The sequence below is a fragment of the Tamandua tetradactyla genome, chromosome 16 (genome assembly GCF_023851605.1).
Source record: "Tamandua tetradactyla isolate mTamTet1 chromosome 16, mTamTet1.pri, whole genome shotgun sequence".
NCBI classification, from domain to species: Eukaryota; Metazoa; Chordata; class Mammalia; order Pilosa; family Myrmecophagidae; genus Tamandua; species Tamandua tetradactyla.
The window spans coordinates 22,687,333-22,712,066 of NC_135342.1; the positions used below are offsets into that span (position 1 = coordinate 22,687,333).

The following is a 24,734-nucleotide window of genomic DNA, read 5'->3' on the forward strand; positions in this document are numbered from 1 at the left end:
ACTTTTGATCTGAATTGAGATTTCACAAAACTTACACCTGTAAAGGTAGATTCACATACTCAAGTTGCCCCCAACATCCTTGAAGGGTTTTCAATAATGGAATTATGTTTCAATCTTTGCATTTAAATTAGTTAAAATCGAAGGAAAGTAGTAGTAAAAGGAGCGAAATTCTGTTACATGCTTTAACATTGATGAATCTGGAAGACACCATGTTGAATGAAATGAGCCAGACGCAAGACACTGATATGAAATACCTAGAATGAGCAAATTAATGGAGATAGAAAGTAGATTACAATTTAGCAGAGACCGGGATGAGCGAAATGGGGAGTTATTGCCTAAGGGTGCCGTTTCTGCTGAGGAGATGAGAAGTTTGGGTCATGGATGGTGGTGATGGTAGCAGACTATTGTGGCTAATTAACGCCTCTGAATTGTACACTGAAAGTAGTAAAAATGAGATATTTTGACTTGAATATATGTCATTACAATAAAAAGTTATTTAAAAATAAAGAAAGTAAACATCTAGTCCATTAGTTTTTCTAGCCACATCTGGAGAGCTTAATAGCCTCATATGACAAATGCTTACTGCATTTGACATGGAGCTCTAACCCACTGTGTGACCTTGCACAAACTGCTCAACCTCTCTGTGTCTCATTTTCATCCACTGTAAAATGGGGATGATAACCACACTTACCTCAACGGGTGAGGATTAAATGAGTGCTCTATGTAAAGACTTCATGCTTCTCACATTGGTGAGTTGTCAGGCTGTAATAAGGATGCAATTCAATCCTAAATCACACAGCTGGAGCCAGACATAGGGGTCAAGAATGTCCGTGGTGGCACTTCTCCAAGGTCAGGAAGTGCAGGCTCCACCCCTTAAAAAGCATAGGCTCCTCTGTCCCCTCTCTTTGGGTCAAAGGAATACCAGGGGTCCCAGTTGCCTGAGGTCAGTGTCTTGGGTCCAGCAAGCAGTTACTTAACATTGCACAAAAGCTACGGCCCATCCCCAGTCCCTTAAAGGAGAGAACAGAGGGGATCAAAAGGTAGACCCGGGCAGAGAAAGGCAGACCTGGGCGCATTCATTTAAATATCCAGCAAATATGAACTGGTCCCTGCCAAGGCTGGGTGGGTGCTGCATCCCAGTGATGATGAAGGCAGACTCCAGCCCGGTGGGTGTCAATTCAACCTGGACTCAATCTCTGTCCCTGGAGCTCAGAGTCTGAAGGGGGAAAGCAGAGGCACTGAGGCAAATGCAGGCAGTGAGAGAGAGACACACAGATTGTGAGACAGGGCCAAGGAAATAGTCCTGTACTGGGAAGACAGAGCCAGAGAGGGGAGAGCCCGAGAGGCACCCCCTCCACCTCCGAGTCTCTCACCTCTCACCTTCTCGGCCCTTGGCCCTCAGCCGTGCCCGAGACACTCCTAGGGGGTGGGGGGAGGGGTAGTGAAAGCTGACGCCAGAGGCAAAGAGCACCTCAGGGCGGCAAAAGACCAGGTGAGAAGGTATGCGCGCACACAAGCAGAAACCCAAGCACATGCAGACTCGCACACGGGAACCAACACACCACTACAGAATCACACACACACGCACCCTCCCATGTGAAGCCACATGAGCACGGAGGAACGCCCACACAGCTGCAAGCAGCATGCACACGCACACGCACACGGATCCAGACTCGCCCCGAGACGGCAGACTGCACAACCACCACGGCCATCACGCAGGTCCAAACACACCTTCCCACGTGCAGTCACTGCAAATGCGTGTGAGCCCACACACATGCAAGAAGCACACATGGGCACACTCAGGCTCAGACACATAAACACATATCAGCACATTATTGGCATACCTACAAATACCTCTTTTATTTTTACAATTAAAAAATTTTTTTTGAATGTAAAACATACAGACCCACACATTCTTACCATATGATCATTCCATTCTTAGCATATATCAAAAACTCACAATATCATCACCATGACCGTTTCTTAGAACATTTACATCAATTCAGAAAAAGAAATTAAAAGAAAAAAGAAAACTCATACACATCATATCCCTTACCCCTCCCTCTCTTTGGCTGCTAATGCTGCCATCTACCCAACATATTTTAGCCTTTGTTTCTCCTATTCTTTTCCATACCCCTTACCACTTCCTTTCGTTGATCACTAGCATACAAATACCTCTTCACATACAAAAACCACACAAGCACACACGCAGAAGTGAGCAAACATGGACACACAGTCACACAAGCGCAGCCCAAACCAAGCGGATGAGAGCACGCTCGGCCATGCCCACATCCCACGCACCCACACAGCACCCACGTGGACATTGGAACCTGTGCCAAAGCACAGGGAGGGTGAGTAAGAAGACAAGTTGCCAGCTCTGTCCAAGCAGGAAGTGTGGGTCCCTCCGCACTTCTTGCCCAAGTTCACCCTCCCTGTAAATGATGAGAGAGGAGGCGGGGGAATGGATGAGGTTACATAAGTGGGTGATGAGGCAGACCAAGCATAAAAGGTGTAGCTCAAGGCTGCAGGGGAGTGGAAGACGGTCAAGGTGGGACCATGGAGCTCAGCGTCCTGCTCTTTCTTGCTGTCCTTACAGGCTTCTTGCTTCTCCTGGCCAGGGGCCACCCCAAGGCCAAGGGCCACCTCCCGCCAGGGCCCCGTCCCCTGCCCTTCTTGGGGAACCTTCTGCAGATGGACAGAAGAGGTCTGCACAGATCCTTCCTGAGGGTGAGCCCGAGACCGACGGGGTCAGAGGGTGGGCACCCCTGCCCCCTATTTGGGGACCACTCACTAGAAAGAGTGGGGCAGCCTTGCAGGCTCAGGGCTGGGGTGGGCGAAGGTTGGGGAGGAAGGGCCTGGGAGCTGAGGCCTGGAGGGTGGGTTGCATTTCTGCTCCATTGGAAGTTTTGCTCAACTGGAAGTATGTGGGTATTGCCCTTGGGGCCCGGACCGGTGGCGTAATATCTGGGTGGGGATCGCAGGTATAGAATTTCACTCCCTTCTGCCACCCTCTGTGTTCTTGTGTGCCCAAGTCCCCTGGTGCCTGCTTGCTGCTGGCAGAGAGAGAAAAAGAGGAGGAGATGAAGAATCAATTAACTAGATTTCCCTGCCAGCAGGAGAAGGCAAAGCCTGGCCCATGCCAGTGCCAGAGTGGTGGTCGGGGGAAAAAAGTGGGGGAGCAGGCAGGGAAGGGAAGGCCAGAAGCTCAGAAGCAGGTGGTTATCAACGATAAACATGATGCACTGCCATAGGCGATGACACTGTTTTCTGTGCACCATTTCATTTAAAATTGATTTCTTTATTATTAGTGTAATCCAACACCCACAAACCCATGACCCAACAGGAGAACCAGTACACAGCTGTACCTTCCAACTGCTGCACGCATCTGCAGTCCCTCCCCCACCACGGGGACCCTGTTCCTGAGTCTTGGGCTTACCATCCCTTTGCCTTTTATAGAGAACACTTTATCACATATGTGGGTGCCCCATGTGCACATTCATTAGTTTTAGCTGTTTTCAGTGTATTGCCAGGCTTGGCTATTTTCACCCAGCTTTGGGTAGCTAGGATTCGCCTCCAAGGTGGTGGCAGCTCGTCAGATCTTGTTTACGAGGGCCCCGTGGGCTGGGTGAGGTGCTGTCCTCATGATGGGGACAAGGGCAGTGAGGCTCACCTGGGGAGGACACTTGCCCAGGTTGCTTGACCTGCAGGAGGTGGAGCTCGGACCCGGTCGGGGGATGGAGGGGTCTGTTCCGCTAATGTCCTCATAGACTAAAACTGTTTAACAAATCTGGGGTGCTAAATCTTTTGAGAATTTGATTTAAATTCTCTTCCCCCAATATGCACATATCTGAATATAATTTTGTGGGATCACAGACTCCCTAAAGCTCCTACATGGACCCTGTAGGGATCCAGGGCTTCTCTAGGCATCAAAAACCCCCATTATCATTGATTATTGAGAGAGTGAGAAAAAGAGAGAAAAGGAAGTGGGAGGGAAAGAAGGAGACAGTTGATGGGCCAAGTTGAGAAGGGTGGCACTGGCCATCTCCATTCTCTGACAAGCCCTCTTTTGGAGTTCGACAGACATGGGCTCTGGTTCCAGGTTCACTCTTACTGAATCTCATTTTCCCCTTCTGCAAAATGAAATGGTGACTATAAGCGCAAATAGCTCTCACGTGTTGTGAGGTTAAATGGGGTATTGCATAGAGACTGGTGTACAGTGAGTGCTCATTAAATAGCAGCTATCTCGATCCTCTCTTTCATTTATTGTGTGATTCAACAATAATTTAACAAGTGCCTTCTATGGACCAGAGAACATTCTAGCATTGGCAAGGCTTCATGGGACAATGTCGGTAGGCTCACGGAAGTTCCTCTGGGAGAGACAGATGCATGAAAGCAAAAATAAGCAAGAAAATATTAGGTAGAAAGGCGCTACGATTAAAGCAAAGCAGGCTGATATTTTGGAAGGTGGCGGGAGTGGCTCTAGACTGAGCGGTCAGGGAAAGACTCAACCTTTGATTTGCTACTGGGCAGGGTCAGTGAATGATGCCTATGGAAGGCACCGGAAAGAGGCAGTTGCCATTGCAAAAATCCTGAAGCAGAGACAAGCTTGGCATGTTTGGGAAACATCTGGAGCACGGATCTGATGGAGCCAGGGGTAGGGGAAGGAAAAGAAGTCAGAGAGGTCATGAGGCCAGGTCATATAAGGCTGTGGGAACCATAATGAAGACTCCAGGTTTTATTTTCAGCTAGTGGGAGCGCTGCAGGGTTTGGAGCAGGTTAGGGAGAGTAACTCATCAATTCTCTCATAGGATTACTCTGGCTTCAGTGAGTGAAACGTTTGCAAAGGGGGCAAGAATGGAAGCAGAGAGGCTCGGCTTTGCAGAGATCAGAGGGAAAGATTTTTAAGTTAAATGCAAGAATTCTTATGATTTTGAAGTAAACTTTTATTGAATTTCATCCTCATCTGAACAAATGTGCAAAGCATAAGTACACCACTCGATGAGTTTTCACAACCCCAAAACATCCATGGAACTAACATGCAGGTTTAATAACAGAGTACCACCGGTCCCCGAAACTCCCTTCACATCCCTTTATAGTCATTATCCCTCAAGGGACAGTGCTATCCGGACACCATATATACTTTTGTCTGGTTTTGAATTTCATATACATCGGATTATGAAACATGGATTCTCTTGCTCAGCATTATACCTGGGGGATTCATCCATGTGGTTGTATGTGCCAGAAGTTTATCCTTTTGATTGCTATATAGTATTCCATTGCGTGAATGCATCACTGTTTGTTTATTCTGTATCTGTGTCAATGAGCACCTTTTTATTTTATTAATAAGGCCTCAATGACCATCCTTTACTCTTTGGTGAACATAGCCATTTCATTCCCAGATACAGGTCTGATATGTTTTCATCAGATCTGTATCAGGAGTGAAATTGCTGGGCGATTGAGCACACGTATGGTCAGCACCAGTGAATGCTGCCAAGTGCTGAGCTGATATTTTGATTTTTAAAATTTCTTGCTGACCATCAGTGGCCCATCACCTTCCTTCATGCCTACAGAGAAGGCTGCTCAGGACAGTTCTCTGAGGAAGTTGTAAGGAGGCAGATAGCAGGTGAAAGCTGGGTCACCAGAAGATGCCAGGGAGAGCTGGCCAGACTGAAGAGTATAAGAGGGGTGGTCTTAAAAATATGTAACCACCTATACCAGTTGGGACACCAACCAATCACATGTGACCCTGCGGGGGTCCTTTAATTGTAACCTCCTGGGGTAAAGGCCCTTGGGGCAGTGCCTAAATTGTTAGCCTATAAGTTGAGTGTTTAATGGTTTAGCAAGTGGTATGGGTAAGAGGTGCCGAATGACTAATCAGCAACCCTGTGCATGGGTATGCTTGGCAGTTCCAAGAGAAATATGGGGATGTATTCACGGTGTACCTGGGGCCGAGGCCCGTGGTCGTGCTGTGTGGGACAGACAGCATACGGGAGGCGCTGCTGGACCAATCTGAGGACTTTTCCGGCCGGGCGCCAATTGCTATCGTTGACCAGATCTTCCAGGGCTATGGTGAGGCATGCAAAGGCACTGTGGGTGAGGGGAGCGGGTGGAGGATGGGCACCGGTGGGGAAGGATAGGGGTGGAGGGGGGCCCAGAGTCTCCTTCCAATCTCCTCTGTGACCCCTTCCCCCCACCCCCCACCCCAAGGTGTGGCCTTTGCCAATGGGGAGCGCTGGAAGGCGCTTCGGAGATTCTCTCTGACCACCATGAGGGACTTTGGGATGGGAAAGCGGAGCATCGAAGAGCGCATCCAGGAGGAAGCTCGGTGTCTGGTGGAGGAGCTGCACAAATCCCAGGGTGAGCCAGACACAGAGAGATGATAGGAAAGCAACCCCGAAGGACAGAATTGTGTGCGTGTGTGTGTGTGTGTGTGTGTGTGTGGTGGGGGGCACAACATTAGAGAGAGACATACAGTGGACAGGAAAGAGCAGTAGAGATAAAGATAGAAACACTGAGACAGGCATGTAGAGAAGAGACAGAGAAACAGGGGAATTGGGACAGAGAGAGATAGGTAGGAGACACAGAGTCAGAGACATGGGTTGGGGAGGGGGCCCGAGGAGAGTGTAAAAGAATAATGGAAACAGGTATACTTAGTTATTAGCATGCAATTTACTTGTACTCAAGGGACCAATGCATGGATTCACTCTATCTATCAAAGGCAACAACAGGATTTATATAGAGGAAAGGCAAGAGAAAAGTAAAAACTGCAGACATTTTGAGAACAAGCAAACTGTGTTTTCCTTTCCTTGGTGAACTGTTGAGCTGACAGTGAGGCAAGAGGCAGTCAAGTGTTTTGTTTTCGAGCAGCTGGATGGGTCGCCAAGTCAACAACCTATACTGGTTGTTTACCAGTTCTCCAGAGGAGCTTGAGTGTTGAGCTGGGACAGATTGGTAACAAGGTCCTTTGCTAGCACCTCCATGTCATTTGTCCCAGGTGTTTGACCTCTCCCCTATCAAAATGTCTCAAGAGGTTGCAAGGAATAAAGTAGAGGCCAGGAAGGGGAGCGAGAGGCAAAGAGAACAGACAGGAGAGGCGGAGATGAAGGGAGCAATGGGGATGTAGGGACAGAGAAAAGGAGCCAGAAACATAGCTCAGAGAGGCTGAAAGATACGAAAGCAGAGAAACAGACAGAGAAAAAGGAGAGAGACAGACAGGGCTCCGGGGAAGATCTGCTGAGGGATGAGAGAAGACAGACAGGGTGAGACGCAGAGAGAGAGGCTGCGTGGATCGGATGCTCCTGGGTCTCCAGGTGCCCTCCCTCCAGCAGGACAGGGCAGAGCCTGTCACATACAGGTATCAAGGAAGAAATGCAGAACGAGTCCTGGGAGACCACACAGCCCTAGATGTGGAGACAAGAGGGACAGATAAGGATAGAGAGATCAGAGCCTTTTCATTTGCACAAGGAATGGACAGAAGCCTTGCTGGGTCCCACCTCTGCACCTTGGACTTTACTTGTTCACTGAGTCAGAGCTGAGATCCGAGAGGCTGCATAGGGTGAGGGGACCCAGCACGGACAGATGCCTGGGTCTCAGTCCTGGCCCCAGCAATTAGTAGCTGTGTAACCTTGCTCAACCGATTTGCTCATGTGTAAAATGGGGATTACGATAGAGGTGCACCTGACAGGATGAGATGAGGATTAAATCAAAGAATCGGGAAGTCCTTGGCACGTAGTGAGTGCCTACCGGGAAGGGTTAGCTGCTGTTGTTAGTGTCGTCTTTATCATTAGTGAGGACAGAGGACAGCCAGGCAGAGGTGGGGCAGCAGCCAAGTGTTCCCCAGGCCCTCAAGCCTGGGTGCTGTGACCTGTCTCCTCCCCCAGGAGCCCTCCTGGACCCTACCTTCTTCTTCCATGCCATCACTGCCAACATCATCTGTGCCATCATCTTTGGAGAACGTTTTGCCTACAAAGACCCGGAGTTCCTGCGGCTGCTGCATTTGTTCAACCAGTCCTTCGCGCTCGTCAGCTCCTTCTCCAGTCAGGTCAGGGGAAAGCTGAGGTGGGGGGTTGGGGGGGTGTGAACAGCCAGGGTGGGGAATGGAAGGACCTGCTTTGGGAGCCCAGAAATGCAGCTGAGGGCGGGAAGAAGGGCAGATGCAATCCTATATGTGAAAGTGATATGCCCCTGTTTGAAAGAGATGGGGTGATGGGGAGCTGGGGCGGGGGAGACTGGAAGGCAGGCGTTGGGAGACCAGGAGAAAGAAAAGGGAGCAGTGGGCGAGGCAGAAATAGAGAGGAAGAGGCAAAAAAAAAGACATGGAAGAGAGAGGGAGAGAGAAGATAGAAAACAGAGAGAGCTTGAGAGAAAAAGTTGAAAAGCATGCGAGAGAGAGAGATGAACTAGACCTTCAGGGCCTCTACTCTCCCGACCCCTTCCTCCTCTGAGTCTCTGCTCCTGTGCATTAGGCAAAACCCTTCACCTGAAGAAACTCCATGAGACATAAGAATCCATATTTCTTCATTATTTCCATGTCTCCGTTTCCTTCTTTTTGTTTTTTTTTTTAGTTCTCCCGGAGTATAAATTAATATGCTCCTCTTTTAATACAAAGTTATAGTTTCATTTTGTCTCTTCACCTGAAAACATTCTCCTCTGAAATTAAGTTTTTAAAAATTAAATGGTATCGCAACATGCATAGCTTTTAACCTGGGGTATATCAAAGTCACAGATCAAATTCACATATAGGATTGCCATATACGGATTCCCAGGATTTCCTAGTGGAGGTTGGATCCCGAAGTCTGGGATCAGGGCAAGGATTTTTGATAAGTGCCACCGGTGATGTCAATGCTGTGCTCCACAGAGAGAGACAAAAGTCTGGAAGGAGAGCCTCCAAAGAGTTAACTATGGCTATTTCTAGTAGGAAGGATTAAGGAGGAATTGTACATCTTCTGCACGTCTCCACATAAAAATATTATTTGCAATAAGTTAGGCATTCCATTCGTCACCAGACAAAGCAATGGAAAATGTTCCAAAAAAAATGTCTCCAAGTAGTTAGTCGGTTCATCTTGTATTAGCATCATTTTATTGATGTATGACAGCAAGAGAGACCAGAGAGGTAGGGGAAGGGAAGTGTGGGAGAAACAGATGAGCAGGCTGGGATGGACAGGATGAGAGTCACAGATACAACAAGAAACCAAGATACACAGAGAATAGGGCAGAGATGGGTGGAGACAAAGAAACACCAGGATGAGGAAGATGTAGGAAGAGAAAAAGTTGAGAAGAACTGATCAAAGGAGACAGAAGCAGAGAGTGAGGGGCTCAGATAGATAAATGAACGCACACGTGCACACACAGACATTGCAAGGGAGGGAGTAAACAACAGAAGAGGGGGGAGAGAGACAGAGAGACAGAGAGAGAGGGAGAGAGAGAGCAATCTTAGATGCAAAGAATCCTACCTAGTCAAGGCAAAGAAGAGAAGAGACAGGATGTGGGAGACAGAGAGGCAAGGACTAGAGAAAGATACAGAAAAATTCTCGGGCAGCGGCATCGCCCGGAGATGGCACTCCCCGGGACCGCTGGCTCGGTGAGGACCTCATAACCCCTGGCCCTCCCTCAGGTGTTTGAGCTCTACTCCAGTCTCCTGAAGCACTTTCCGGGTACACACCGGAAAGTCCACAAAAATGTGCAGGAAGTCAACGACTTCATTGGCCACACCGTGGAGAAGCACCGGGAGACCCTGGACCCTAACGCTCCCCGGGACTTAATTGATACCTACCTGCTCCGCATGGACAAAGTGGGGCCCGGGAGGGGGGAAGGGCGGGGGGAGGAAAAGGGGGGAGGTGAGAAGGGAGGGGTGTGAGTGGGGAAGAACTGAGGCTGGGGAGGAGATAGGGAGGGAAGGAAGGGAGAGGTGGAAAGGAAGAAAAGGTAGAAAGGAGAAACTGAGATGGAAGTGAAGAGAGAGAGAGAGAGAAAGAGAGAGAGAGAAGGGGCGTGGGGAGGGGTGGTCGAGGAAGAAAAACCGAGAAACGGACAAAAATCCAGGAATGAGAGAAAAGACCAATAGGGGCAGAGAGAGGCTGGGAGGCAAAGAAAGACCAACTCGCCATAAAGAAGGCAAGATAGAAACAGCGAAAGAGAGAGAAAACTGACTGAGATAGAGACAGAGAAGCTGTTGGGTACTCAGAAGAGAAAAGCAAAAGGGGGCGGGCTAGGGTGAGGGTCCCCGCGCCAGGAGCGGAGCGCCCTGGCAGCTGCCTGCCTGCCTGATGCGAACCCCGCGCCTCCGCCCAGGAAAAATCCAACCCGGACAGCGAGTTCCACCACCGCAACCTCATCCTCACCGGGCTCTCGCTCTTCTTCGGAGGCACCGAGACCACCAGCACCACTATCCGCTACGGATTCCTGATCTTTCTCAAGTACCCCCAAGTCGCAGGTGGGCAGGCCCAGGCAGCCAATTCCACCGGGACCGTCTACTCCCTTTTGGGCTTCAGAAGTGGGGTTAGGGGTCTGCGCTGACGAGAGAGGACTTTCTGGCCTGTGACACCTGGGCCACTGCAGGCTTTGGACTGGTCCCCAACTAAGCCAGTCCTGTTGAGGGATGGATGAATGAAGAATCTCTCCATTTGTTCTCCCACTGTTTTTTTCCCTCTTGTAAAGACTGACTCATCCATCCACCCATCCATTCTTAAGTTCACTAATTGCTTTCTACAATCATTGATGATTTCATCTATGATGGATGGATCTACCCTTCCATTCATTTATTTGGATTGATCGATTCACCTGGTGGTCCTCTGAAACAGTGATACCTTGAATCATTTGTCACTGATTCATCGGCTCATTCATCCATGATTCCTTAATCCTTCCATCAATCATTCTTTCAATTCATCCTCCATCCAATGGTCTATCTCTCCACCCATTCTTTTCATCTATCCATTTAATAACTCACTTGTTTGTTTTTTCATGAATTCATTGATTTATTCCCCTATCATTTAGTTCATTCATCCATCTGTTCCTTCATTTACCCATCCACTAATTAATTATTTATTTTTTCCTTCATTGATCTAGCCATCTAATTATTTTTCTGATTCATTCATTCATTCATCATGTTCATTAAATTTCTTTGCCTATGGATCATTTATTACTAATATTTATTCAGTGATCTACTTACTGATGTACAAATACACAATCTGTTCATTGATGTGTCCATTCATTTATTAATCTTTCCATTCATGAATTGATCTATGCATTAATTGATTGATGTATTTATTCACTTATTTATCCACTTGTTCATGAATTAATCTATCAATCTATTTCACTGTTACATTTCTGAGGATTTTCAAAGTGCCTTACATTTTTTAACACACACAGTAATATTAGTTTATTTCATCCTCATTTTAGAGGGGGCTTTTGACAAAACTTGAAGCTCTACAGATAACCTTGAATCCTCAGCAATACTTTACTCACAGGAGAAAGTCAAGCATGAGTTCCCTATAAATCAAAGTTCATCACCTGGAGTTCTAATTGTAGCACTATGGGTGGGCGACAGTGGCTCAGCAGGCCACATTCTCATCTGCCATGCCAGAGATCTGGGTTCATTCCCCAGTGCCTGCCCATGCAAAAAGAAAATTGTAGCACTGCGTGCGTCGGTGCTGTGCACACTTTTGTGCATATGAGGTGGGAAGCCAGAGCATTCCTTAGGTTTAAAGAGTGAGAGTCCCCGTTGCTTCCCCTCTACCACTCTCCCTAGGTGACTATAGATTTTTCCTGGCTCTCTGGCCTACATAAAACACACCCATGCTGCAATGGAGTTCACTGTTCCTCTTTTTTGTGCAGAGAAAGTCTACAAGGAAATCAATCAGGTGATTGGCCCACATCGCCCTCCAGCCCTGGATGACCGAGCCAAAATGCCATACACGGATGCAGTTATTCAGGAGATTCAGAGATTCTCTGACCTCCTCCCCTTCAGCCTGCCCCGCATGGTCACCAAAGACACTCACTTCCGAGGGTACATTTTCCCTAAGGTGAGATTATTTAGGTTCCCACATCTCCGTTTGGGTATCCTGGGATCTCTTAATCCCAAAACCACCATTTGTTGGTTTAACAGTAGGGCTTACTTGTTTTGTTGTTGTTATTGTGTTTCTTTTCTTTCTTTCTTTTTTGATGGTGGGGGAAGGGTTTGAGGGGATCTATCTTTTGAAAATAGTTTTTATTGTGAAATATATGCCAAAAAGTCATTTCAGGTATTTCCTTCTAATACACTGGAGACTAAAAGAAATATTAATATAGTGATTCAGTAGTCATACTCACTTGGTAAATCCTATCTTCTCTATTACAAGTCCTCCTTTGATTCTTCTCCCGTTCTTTAGGGATATTTGGGCAATGACCATTCTAACTTCTTCATGTTGAAAAGGAGAGTTGATATTATTGGGTAGGGGACTTCTTTAACAGTTGCTGTATGGAGTAATGCTGACTTTCAGAGCTGCAGAACTCTAACTCTGAGTCTTAGTTGCCACACACATAGCTAAAGTTCCAGGAAAATACCAGGTTTACACATTGAGCACAGCATCTCTGAATTTAGAAATAAGACTTAAAAGTCAACAATAAATATGACTGCTATAAGAGCTTGCAATCTAAGGCCTAGTATTCTTATAAGTATTTTCTACATGAGATTATACAATATCTATTCTTTTGTTTCTGGCTTATTTTGCTCAACCTACTGTCCTCAGGGTTCATTCACCTTGTTTCATGCCTCATAGACTTCTTTCCTTTCTTTAGCTGCACAATATTGCGTTGTATGTATGCACCAAGGTTTGCTTTCAGCTCCTCAGTGGATGTACCCTTTGGCCACCTCCATCTATCGGTGAAAGTGCCGCCATAAACATCAGCGGGCAAGTGTCTATTCGAGTCCCTGGTTTCAATTTTTCTGAGTATATTCCTTGTAACAGGAATGCTGAATCCTATGGCAACCGTATATCTAGCTTTCTGTAGATCTGCTGCTTTACTCTCCAGAGGGGCTGCACCATTCTGCTACCCTTCAGTATTGAACAGGTCTACCTCACTCTGCACCTTTTCTCTTACACTTGACTCTTTCTCTTTATTCATTTATTTTTTATTTTTATACTTTGCATGAGCAGGCACCAGGAATCAAACCCGGGTCCGTGGCATGGCAGGCGAGAACTCTGCCACTGAGCCACCGTGGCCTGGCCTATTCATTTATTTTGAATCTGAAGATTCTGTTGAGATGTGTTCATACAGCATACATTCTATCCCAAATAAACAATCAGTGTCTCACAGTACCCTCACTTAGTTGTACAATCATCATCACCCTCAATCTTAAAGAATTTCCATTTCTCCAAAAAGAAAGAGAACAGATAGACACACCCACACCAAAGCGAAAATCCCAAAACCCTTAACTGTTCCCTTCCACCCCCAATTATTTGCCCCTAGTATGGTTGTGGTCGTAGGGGTGTATTCCTATTAAATACAGACCAGAGCATGCAGTTTCCCCCATATACCCCTCTATTAACTTTTCGTACAAGTTTCATACCTTTGAAGTAGTTCATTCAAGAACTTATTTATATTTGTGGTGCTCTAAACAACCCCTTTCAATCATATTCACCTTCAACATGGCACTATTACTTAAAATCCCACTAAGAAACCACCATCACTTCTATTCATTCCCCTATAATTAAGTTCAACCTCGTTAACAATTCCGTACATAGGAGGTATCAGCTTGGGAGGTACATCTTTTGATGTGTTTCTCATGACCCTCCCTCAGGGCACTGAAGTGTACCCCATCCTGAGCTCTGCCCTCCATGATCCACGCTACTTTGAAAAACCAGATGACTTCTACCCCGAACACTTCCTGGATGCCAATGGAGCCCTGAAGAAGAATGAAGCTTTCTTTCCCTTCTCCTTAGGTAAGCCGGACCCACCCCCTTTCCCCAGACACCACAGTGCAAATCCGATCCCCTGCTCAACGGCAGTCTTCTTTCTTGAGCACTTTGTATATGGCAGTTGCTTTCTCTGCATTATCTCCTTCCCTCTTCACTACGACTCTGCAAGGGGACTTGAACAGTGTAATCATATCCCAAAGGTACATCCTGGTAAGCAGGACCTTGGGGAAGTATTTTAACCTCTTCCAATCTCAGTGCATTTCTGTTAAAAAAAAACCAGACAAAAATCGCAATTGAGTACCTCTCTGAGCCCAGGGCTGTGTTGGGGGCTGGAATCAAAGTGTTGGACAAATCACAAGAGCCCCAGTCCCCACCTGGAGGAGGTCACAGTCCAGCGGGGGAGACGGGCATTCACCAGATACTTACCACATAACTCTTTAATTAAATGAATTAATACCTGCCACATTCTCAGAACCATCCAGTACAAGGTAAGAGCTTGTAAGTGACAATTATTATTACTCGTAGTTATTCCTATTGTGAGAAATGCTGAACAGGGACTACAGGAGCACCGAACGGGAGGACTGGCTAACCTTGGGGCATTGGTGAGGAAAGGTTTATCTGAGGAATTGGCTTCTAAGATAAGACCACATGGGCAAATACCAACCAGCCTCTGGGAAGAGCATTCTGGACACAAAGATCAGCAAGGCTGAAGGCCTGAAGGAACAGACATCATAGCTGGTTTAAGAAGCTATAAGAAAGCCATTTAGCCTGGAGTGCAGGTGACATAAGGGGATAAGAGTGAAGAACTCAGCAGGGCAAAGCCTGGAAGGTGGTGGGAAGAGGTTTGGATTCATTCTGAGGTCACTGGGGAGCTGGAGAAAGCCTTCACTTCTCTGACTTGTCTCTGTCAGACAAGTCAGTCTTTGTCTTTGGCCCCACCCAGAGAAAGGCCCCATGTCCAGGGTCCTCAATTCTGGGGAGAAAGGAAGACCATCCACCCCTCCCCAAGAAACAACTCCCCAGTCTTGAGTTACATCAGAGACTGCAGTGACCCGGGGGCCTGCCCAGCCTTTGGCCATGCCTGGTGCTGTGGTCGCTTCTCTCATTTCATCTTCAGGGAGAGTTGGGGTACATGTAGGGCAATGGGATGTAATAGTCCCATCCTACGTTTAGAGAGAGGTGACATGGAGAAATACGGATAGGAAAAGACAGGGTGAGAAAACAGAGAGAGTTGCAAAGAGATACACAGAGACAGACAGAGGCAGAGCAAGGTAAAGGCAGAAAGAGATGCAGAAAGAGACAGAGTCCATATGACGCCTCATATGATATGAGATGAAATGAGATGAAATGAGAGAAGCGGCCACAGCACCAGGCATGGCCAAAGACTGGGCCAGGCCCCCGGGTCACTGCAGTCTCTGATGAAACTCAAGACTGGGGACTTGTTTCTTGGGGTGGGGTGGATGGTCTTCTCTTTCTCATGAAGAATGAGATACACAGAGAGAGAAAGAGAGGAGGAGGGAAAGAGAGAGAGAGGCAGAGGACAGAGAGGAAGGGAGAGAAGAAAGGGAGAAGGAGGGAGAGGAAGAAAGGCGGAATAAGCGTTATAAAAGGTGACATAAGTAGAGAAAAAGAAACAGAGAGTGAATGAGAACAAGAGACCTGTAGAGGGTCCTGGAAAATGAGAGATGGGGTGAAGCGGAGTTGGGAATGAGAGAGCCAAAGAAAGATAGGGAGTTAAATATGGTGGAAGAAGAAAGCTGAAGTGAGAAGAGAAACAGAGACGGCCTGACAGATATAGACAAAAAAAAAGACTGAGAGACAGACGCCATGGGCAGAAAGAAAGATAAAGCAAGTGAAAGATGTTGGAGGCAAAGGGGAACCAAAGGGTGGCCAATGGACAGCCTCAGGGATGGGGAAAGCATGCTGGGAGGTCAGAGGCCTTAGCTGTCCTGGAGAAAGCTGGGTTACATTGCAGCTGCAGCCTGGAGATTGGCCCTTTCTAGAATCTTTTTGAAGGATCTGCCAAAAAAACAACAACAACAAAAAGAAAGTGAACCTTCTCCCAGATCCTTCCATGCAGACACCAACTTGAAAGGCCTTGGAAATTCCTGAGAGCCCATCCTTGAAATCGCTCTGCGAAGGGCATTGATGGCAAATGAAGAACCACTGAAACAAAGGGAGAGGCTCTCTGACTCTAGGCTCATTTTCCAGCTCCCTCTGTCCTCATGTCTGTCTGTGTTATGGTTTATAAACTCCTGGGAGCGCTTTATACCTCCAAGAGGCCCACGGAAGCCATGGACCATCGCCTCGTGCAAACCACCCCCATTCGCAATTTCATGTACAATTTTCTTTCCCAGAACTTTTGAATATCAAGGGTCTCAGGTGTGAACAAAACAATCCAGAGATGGGGACACACACACAGCACCAGAGAAACAGGCCACACACAGAGTCAGAAGCAAACATAAAGCAACAGCTACACCTACAGGGTTCTGATATGGGTCTGGCAGTATTCTAAGACTTTGGACAAATATCAACTCCTCCAGCCTCCCAACAACCCTGGGATATGGGGACCATCAGCCACATAGTAGCGATGAAGAGCCTTAAAGAAGTTAGGTCTGAAACATACACATACCTACACACATGGAGAAAGACAGACAAACACACACTAAAGCAGAAGTGGATTCTTATACTCAAGGGACCCCTGACCCATTTGGGAATCTAATAGAAACTAAAAATGCTCTCCTGGAAAAACGTACCTGTTCCATCCACCCAAAGATTTGTTGTCAGTTTCAGAGGTTTGGGAAACCCCTTAAAATGTACTAGGAAGTGCAGGTTCAAGGGCCAGCTCCATCAAATATGTGGCCTTGGTGATTCCTCCTCCTCTCCCTGCAGGGAAGCGGAATTGTCTTGGAGAAGGTATCGCCCGCAAGGAACTGTTCCTTTTCTTCACCACCATTCTCCAGCACTTCTCTGTGGCCTCCCCTGTGACTCCTGAGGACATTGACCTGACACCTCGGGAGTGTGGGGTGGGCAAACTGCCCCCAGTCTACAAGCTCCGCTTCCTGACCCGCTGAGGGGGGCAAGGGAAGGAATCCAAGGCTTCCAGCATCATTTAGTGTCTCCATCCTGTAGTTAATGGTCTCTGATCTCTCAGTCTTCTAGCTTCTGAGAGACCTGCTGTAAGCCAGTATCTTTCTCCTCCTTGGTTGCAACCTCCACTGGGATGTCCTTTCTGCAGTCTCACCTCCTTCCATCATGCTGCAGTTCTTCTGGACCCTAAGAGGTTGTTTTCTTCCCCCTAGAAGTAGAAATTCAAAATTTGGAAGCAACCTCAAAGACAGTCCAACACCTTCCTAGGTGTAGATAAAGAAACTGGTACCTAAAAGGGAAAGCTCGGCTTGGCCTCTACGCAGTTCCACCTCCAAGGCCATAGTTCATGTTGAGCGACCTCGCTCTTTGCACAGAACCCCAACCTTTATATTTCAACTCCTTCTGCTCCAGATCTGTGCCAAAGGGCTCTGCATTCATAATCCCACTTGACTCCTTCTTCCAGTACCCCCAGGCAGTGGGTACAATGATCATACCCAATTTACAGATGAGTGAAACAGAGAGCGGGCAGTGGCAGTCATTATCCAAGGTCCCATGACTAGCGAGTGGAGAAGCAAGATATAAACCTGTTCGAATCTAGAACCAAAGCTCTTCACCACAGCTTCTTGACTCCTTTTGAAAAATCGAGATGAAATTCACATAACAAAATTGACCATTTTCAAGTGTAAAACTCAGTAGTATTTACTGCATTCGTGATGTTGTGCTACCTAGTCCCAAAACATTTTTATCAACCCCAACTAAAACCCCGTAGTCATTAAGCAATCCGTCTTTATTTCCCCTTGCCCTCAGCCCCTGGCAGCCACCAACTTGCTTTTGGTCTCTATGGATTTACATGCTTGGATAGTTCATATAAATGGACTCAGCCAATATGCGACCTTTGGTGTCTGGCTTCTTTCGCTTAGCAGGATGTTTTCGAGGTGCATCCACATTGTACACCCCAATATCAGCAACGATCCTCCCTTATCTGCATTCTTAGCTGCCTCTCACCTGCTTCTTTCTTCTATGAAAAGGCCTCTTCAGTCCGTGCCCCCTGAGTTGTGATTCTAAACTGGCCTCCCTGATAAATTTCCCTTTAGATTCCCTGAGAGTCAAATAAACACCCAAAGTCTGACACCACTGGCCTGAAATCCATGCCACTTTGAGTGTGACCCACTTATTATTGGGTCCCCCGGGATCTTCCCCAGAGACCCTCTGGCTCACCTTGAACCAGCTTCATGAAGACCAACCCATTGTCTCGTTCATGTGAGTACAATGATTGAGATGTGACACACATGGCAGGTGTTCAGAATATCTGCCTTGGAATGAATGAATGAATGAATGGCTATTACAATACCTCCCATCTTCCCAAAAAAGAGTTAGGCCTCCCCATCAGACCTTGTCTTCTCCGTATCTCACTGTCTTCTCACACCCAGTGGGCGCAGAATGCCCCTCAAAACTGCCTGCCAGGTCCTCTTGATCCCTCATGTTGCAATGACACCGCCTGACCTGGCCAAAAGCCACCTTTGAAGGAGAATTACCCAACCACACCTCCACACCTTTCACCAGCTGGCATTGCAGCCCTTCCTGGAAGGAGGTGCTCTCTGTTCAAAGGCTTTGCCCACTAAGATATCTCTTGCTACCCCAGTGGTCAATGGGTAACCGGCTTTCTGACCGCTACAGCACCTGCCACACTCACAGCACAACTGGTAGCCTCTGGAGAGTTCCCAGGAGCTCTGCCAAGGTAGCTGCCTGGCACAGCCTCCCCTACCCATTACAGAAACGAAACAATGGACAGAGCAATTGCCTTTTAAAAGGACAACGAAATGGAAGCAGGTACCGTGGGCACCGAGCACTCGGATTTCTCACTCCTCTTTGCTGTCATTGGCCTCTTGCTGTCCAATCCCAGGGCCACCGCTCTACTGGGCCCCAGCCTCTGCCATCTGGGAAACATTTTGCAAATAGACCCCAAGGGCTTGCCCAAATCCTTCCAGATGGTGATATGGGGTGAGGAGCGTGGGAGGAGAGGTCGGAGGGCAGGGAAGGGTGTGGAAAGGCAGGAGGTGGGTGAATGGGGAGCAGAGCTCAGAGATGGCAGGTGGGTCCAGGTCAACCTTGGGGTGGGACCTCACATCGGAGCTAGGAGCTCGCGTCCTCCAGCCATGCGCTAGCTTAATGAAGCCTCTGGAATTCTTATGAAATAGGATGGAGGGCAGATAGAAGGGAGAGAGAAATTCCGATAGACTTGAGGCTTTGAGCTGAGGTCCTGGGAGGAGGCTGGAGGTGCTGAAGGTCGGATTTGGAGAGCTCCTGCGTTTCTTTAAGTTCAGAGGTGGGAGGGTTCTTACGCAAGCTGAGTGATAGAATCCTTGGGCCTCGGGTGTAGGGTGAGGGCTTGGCAGAAGCCACGGGGTGCGAGTCCCCATTCCTTCCTGAGAGGGCTGCAGCCTGCAAGGTTTGGGCTAAACCGGAAAGTGTGATCCGGGTGTGAGAGCGGATGACCCATCTCTTGTGATGGAGACTGACACCTGGGCCTTGCCCACACAGCTGGGGGAAAAATGTGCGGATGTGTTCACCACCCACCTGGGGCCCCGGCCGGTCGTCGTCCTATGCGGGAACCAGGTGGTGCGGGAGGCCCTGGTGGGTCAGACTGAGATTCTGTCAGGCCGAGGGCATGCCATCATGCCTGACCTAATCTTCCAGGGGTCTGGTGAGTGAAGGACTGTGTGGGGACCGCGGGGAGAACGAGGGAGCCTCCAAGGCATCCTCCCAACCTTCCCTGCATGCCACCCCCTCCCACACCGTCCCAACCGGTGTGGTCTTCACCAATGGAAAGTCTTGGAAAGTCCACCGGCAGTTCTCACTGCCCACCATGATGGGCTTTGGGATGGAGAAGAGGAGACCAAGAGTGTATCAGGAGGAGGCTCAGTGTCTGGTGGAGGAGCTGTGGAAATCCCAGTGTGAGCCTGATGGGGAGAGGGCTTAGGGCTGGGGCAGGGGGCTGGAGGAGGGCAGGTGAGATGGGGACAGAGAGAGGGAGAGAGAACATGACTGACAGAGGTAGACACAGAGACAGAGATAAGGAGATGAAGAAACACATTCAGGGAGAGAGAGAGAGGAGAGACAGACAGAAAAAGAGATAGAGAATGAAGCAGATAAAGAGAGAGACTGGGAGGGAGGCAGAGGCAGAGAAAGCAGATAGGGAGACAGAAAAAGGAGAAACAGAAAAAGTAAGGCAGAGAAAGAACCGAGGACACTGCTAAAGGAGATCCAGAAGCAGAAACTTCAAGAAGAAGATGAAATAAAAACGTAAAGCCCAGGGAAGAGAGAAAGTGTCAGTAAGACAGAAGACAGGGGTTTACAGAACAGTTGGGGGCGTAAAGAGAGAGGCAATAATGAAAAGAAGGGACTCAGAATCAAAGAGAGAGCCAGGCACAAAGAATATCCGACCAAGTCACAAACCCAACAAAACACAAGAGACTTAGTGAAGGAGACGCCCAGAGAGAAAAGCTGGGATACAGTGGCCTCATGAAAGACCTGCGGGACAGAGAAACCAGCAAAACAAGATAAGCTGGCAGCAGCCAGATCAGGGTCACTCCAAAGGACACCACAGGACCTCCCCCCCCAGCCCCCCATGACAGGCCTCTCCTCCCCAGGGGCATATTTGGCCCTCACACTTCTCTTTCACTCCACTGCTGCCAACGTCATCTGCTCCACCGTCTTGGTGGGAGCTTTAACTACGAGGACCCTAAGTTCTTAAGGCTGCTGAATGTACCGAACCAAATCTTCGTCATCCTCAGCTCTTTCTATAGCCCGATGAGCCAAAGAATCTGCAGTGGGTCAGGAATGGGGGTGGTTTGCCCCTCGGAAGAGACAAGGTCTTTGGGTCCTGAGCGTGGACACCTGAATGTCTGGACAGTTCCGTTTCTGGAAGGGAAGGAGCTTACTTTAGTCTCTTCCTTGCTTCTGGGGTCAGTAACCCCCACAGGCTGCTGGTACATGGTGCCTTTGTGCAAATTAGAAATCGGGTCCCCTTCCTCAAGGAAAAACATTGTTTAGATTAGTTTACCATTGCTCAATCTGAATAGTTCTGTACGGGGAAGTATTTCAAGTCCTGGTTACATAACAAATCCACTCTCACTTTTATTTTTACACACACACACACACACACACACACACACATACGTACACACACACATCTCTGGATCCCTGGGTCCACACGCCACCAGCTGAGCACACACTGCACCCCTGTGAGCAGATGAACCGGGAGGACCCTTAGCAGATGTAAGCATGTGACTTGGGACAGGGCACAGCGGTGCATGTACCACTGTGTGTGTGTGAGTGTGTGTTAGTGTGTGTGGTGTGTGTAAGCTCGGCTGGGAGGCTCGGTCCCTAAGACCACAGGGTGAGTGGGCCCCGTGAGATGTTGCCCCATAGCACAGTGCCCAACCTCAACACCCACAGTGGAAGCCCTGGGCCCCCTGCCCTGTCCCAGAGAGGCTAGAACAGGTTCTAGGACCTTCCCTGCTTCCTTAGGTGTTTGAGCTCGTCTCTGGCATCTTGAAATACTTTTTTCAAGTATTTGAAAACTATTGAAGTACATGTTTGCACACACATATTCAAGAGCTGAAAGGTTTTGTCACTGAGAACATTGAGAGGCCCCGGAATACCATGGACCCCGGCCCCCCACCTCGGACTTCATCGATTCCTTCCTGCCTGGAATGGACAAGGCGAGGCCAGGCTGGATTGGGGTGGGGGTGGGGGTGGGGTGGGAAAGAGAGCGATCAACACGGTACTGACACTGAGGTGGTATGTTTGGGTACGCTGTATGCATTGCTTAAATACGTATATGTTGCTCTTCCTTGCGGATTGGAAAAAGAGCCACGGGCCCAAGCCTCCCCATACCGGCCCCCACCCTCCCTCAGTCTCCCCACTCCTCTACCAGGAAAGAGGTAGCATTACCCCTCACCAAGAACCAGCATTTCACTCTAAATTTATTTTAACATTTGTTGCCCCTATTATTTATTTTTATTCCATATATTTTACTCGTCTTTTGATAAGTAGATAAAAGGAGCATCAGACACAAGATTTTCATAATCACACCCTCACACTGTGAAATCTATATCATTATACAATCATCTTCAAGAAACATGGCTATTGGAACACAGCTCTACATTTTCAGGCAGTTCCTCCTAGCCTCTCCACTACATCTTTTTTTTTTTTAATTTTATATATATATATATTTAAAACCAAAAAACACCAAATAAACGCAAACATTCCTATTTTGATCATTCCATTCTACATATATAATCAGTAATTCACAATATGATCACATAGTTGCATATTCATCATCATGATCATTTCTTGGAACATTTGCATATATTCAGAAAAAGAAATAAAACAAAAACAGAAAATAAATTATACATACCTACCCCATACCCCTCCCTTTCATTGATAACTAGCATTTCAAACTAAATTTATTTTAATATTTGTTCCCCCTATTATTTATTTATTTATTTATTTTTTTTTTTTAAGGGAGGAAGGGAAGGAAAGACAGAGAGAAGGAAGGAAGGATGGAAGGAAGGAAGGGAGGAAGAAAGGGAAACATCTTTAAACATTTTCTTGTTTTATTATATTTTGTTTGTTTGTTTGTTTTTTACATGGGCTGGGGCCGGGAATCGAACCGGGGTCCTCCGGCATAGCAGGCAAGCACTCTTGCCCGCTGAGCCACCGCGGCCCGCCCCCTATTATTTATTTTTATTCCATATGTTCTACTCGTCTGTTGACAAGGTAGAGAAAAGGAGCATCAGACACAAGGGTTTCACATTCACATAGTCACATTGTGAAAGCTATATCATTGTTCAATCATCATCAAGAAACATGACTACTGGAAAACAGCTCTGCATTTTCAGGCAGTTCCCTCCAGCGTCTCCATTACATCTTGAATAACAAGGTGATATCTACTTAATGCGTAAGAATAACCTCCAGGATAGCCTCTCGACTCTGTTTGGAATCTCTCAGTCATTGCCACTTTGTCTCATTTCACTCTTTACCCTTTTGGTCGAGAAGGTTTTCTCAATCCCTTGATGCTGAATCTCAGCTCATTCTGGGATTTCTGTCCCACATTGCCAGGAAGATCCACACCCCTGGGAGTCATGCCCCACGTAGACAGGGGGAGAGTGGTGAGTTTGCTTGCTGTGTTGGCTGGAGAGAGAAGCCACCTCTGAGCAACAAAAGAGGTTCTCCTGGGGGTGACTCTTGGGCCTAATTTTAAGTAGGCTTTACCTTTCCCCAGTGTGGTTAAGTGTCATATGAATAAACCCCAAGGCTGAGGGCTCAGCCTATAGCTTTGGTTGTCCATACTGCTTGTGAGAATATCAGGAATTCACCTTGGGGAAGTTGAGTTTTCCCCCATTCTCACCATTCCCCAAATGGGACGTTGCAAATACTTTTCCACTCACTGATCAGATCACTCTGGGATTCATCAGGGCATCACCTGGACAAAACAACAAATCTCATGTCCTACCCAAAGCTCCATGTACTTAAGGTGTTCAACCAACTATCTACATAAGTTATAATAGGAGATGCACTAGCCAAAATATAAATTTGTACCAAATAAACATTTTTTGCTTTCGTCTCACATATAAGTTGAAAATTTTAAATATTAATTACCATCTATTTTCAGCACACTGCAGTAATGACATTCTTTTGTTCGTAAAGAAGTTTTAAAACTCAACTAAAAGAAAATGAACAACCCAAATTGAAAAATATTGACAAATGATTTGAACAGACTCTTCACTAAAGAATACATATGGAAAACGAGCACACAAAAAGATGCTCAGCATAATTAGCCATCATGAAAATGCAATTTAAAACCACAATGACGGGCAGTGCAATGTTGGCTCAGTGGTAGAATTCTTGCCTGCCATGTGGGAGACCTGGGTTCCAGTCCCAGAGCCTGCCTGTTTCCAAAACCAACAAAAAACCAGAAAGAGACACAACTGTATATACCTATCAGAATGGCTAGATTTATAAAAGACTGGCTATTCCAAGGGCTGGTGAGAATATGGAGCAATTGGAACTTCCACACAGTGTTAAACGGTAGAACCATTTTGGAAAAGTTTGGCAATTTCATACAAAGGAACAACATGTATCTACATTATCACCCAGCTATTGACACCCAGATTATTTACCCAAGATGAACTAGAGGATGTGCCCACGCAAAGACTTGCACATAAACACTCCCAGCAGCTTCATTTGTAATAGCCTCAAACTGGAAACCACATAAAAAGTGAATATTAAACTGTGGTGCATCTATGCAGGGGAATATTCAGATGTGTAAAGGAATGGGCTATTGAAACAGGCAACAATATGAAAAACCTCAAAAAAATTATGTGAATGACAGAAGGCAGAAAAAGGAAGAGTCCATCCTGTGCGATTCCATTTGTACAGAATTCTAGAAAATGCCACCTAATCCCTAGTGGCAATAGCAGATCCGCGGTTGCCTGGGGAGGGGGTGAGGGGAGGGGGAGAGAGGAACTACTAAAGGGCCAAGGAAGCCTTTGGGTATGGTGGATCTATTCGTTATCTTGAGGTGGTGACAGCTTCATGGGTATTTCATGTGTCAAATTTATCAAATCGTCCACTCTCAGTATGGCACAGTTTACTTCATGTGAATTACACCTCAGTAAAGCGGTTTAAAAGAAAAACTAATAATAGCCCAAACACACCTTCATGTATAAAAACAAGTACTTT

General features: G+C 47.2%; 1 protein-coding gene and 1 long non-coding RNA gene across 2 annotated transcripts; one reads left to right on the plus strand and one right to left on the minus strand.

Moving 5' to 3' along the window:
* Positions 1-1,036: 1,036 nt before the first annotated feature.
* LOC143659133 (uncharacterized) lies at positions 1,037-2,276 on the minus strand. The gene is made up of 3 exons (XR_013163433.1): positions 2,235-2,276; positions 1,374-1,419; positions 1,037-1,216 (listed from the first exon to the last, which is right to left on the minus strand). It is a non-coding gene; the product is annotated as an uncharacterized LOC143659133 (long non-coding RNA).
* A 196-nt stretch (positions 2,277-2,472) lies between these two features.
* Positions 2,473-17,870, plus strand: LOC143659132 (cytochrome P450 2B4-like). The gene is made up of 9 exons (XM_077131777.1): positions 2,473-2,727; positions 5,907-6,069; positions 6,208-6,357; positions 7,881-8,041; positions 9,614-9,790; positions 10,291-10,432; positions 11,833-12,020; positions 13,778-13,919; positions 16,788-17,870. Exons 1-9 carry the CDS (start codon positions 2,557-2,559, stop codon positions 16,967-16,969), a joined length of 1,476 nt encoding a protein of 491 aa, XP_076987892.1. The 5' UTR covers positions 2,473-2,556; the 3' UTR covers positions 16,970-17,870.
* Positions 17,871-24,734: the final 6,864 nt, after the last annotated feature.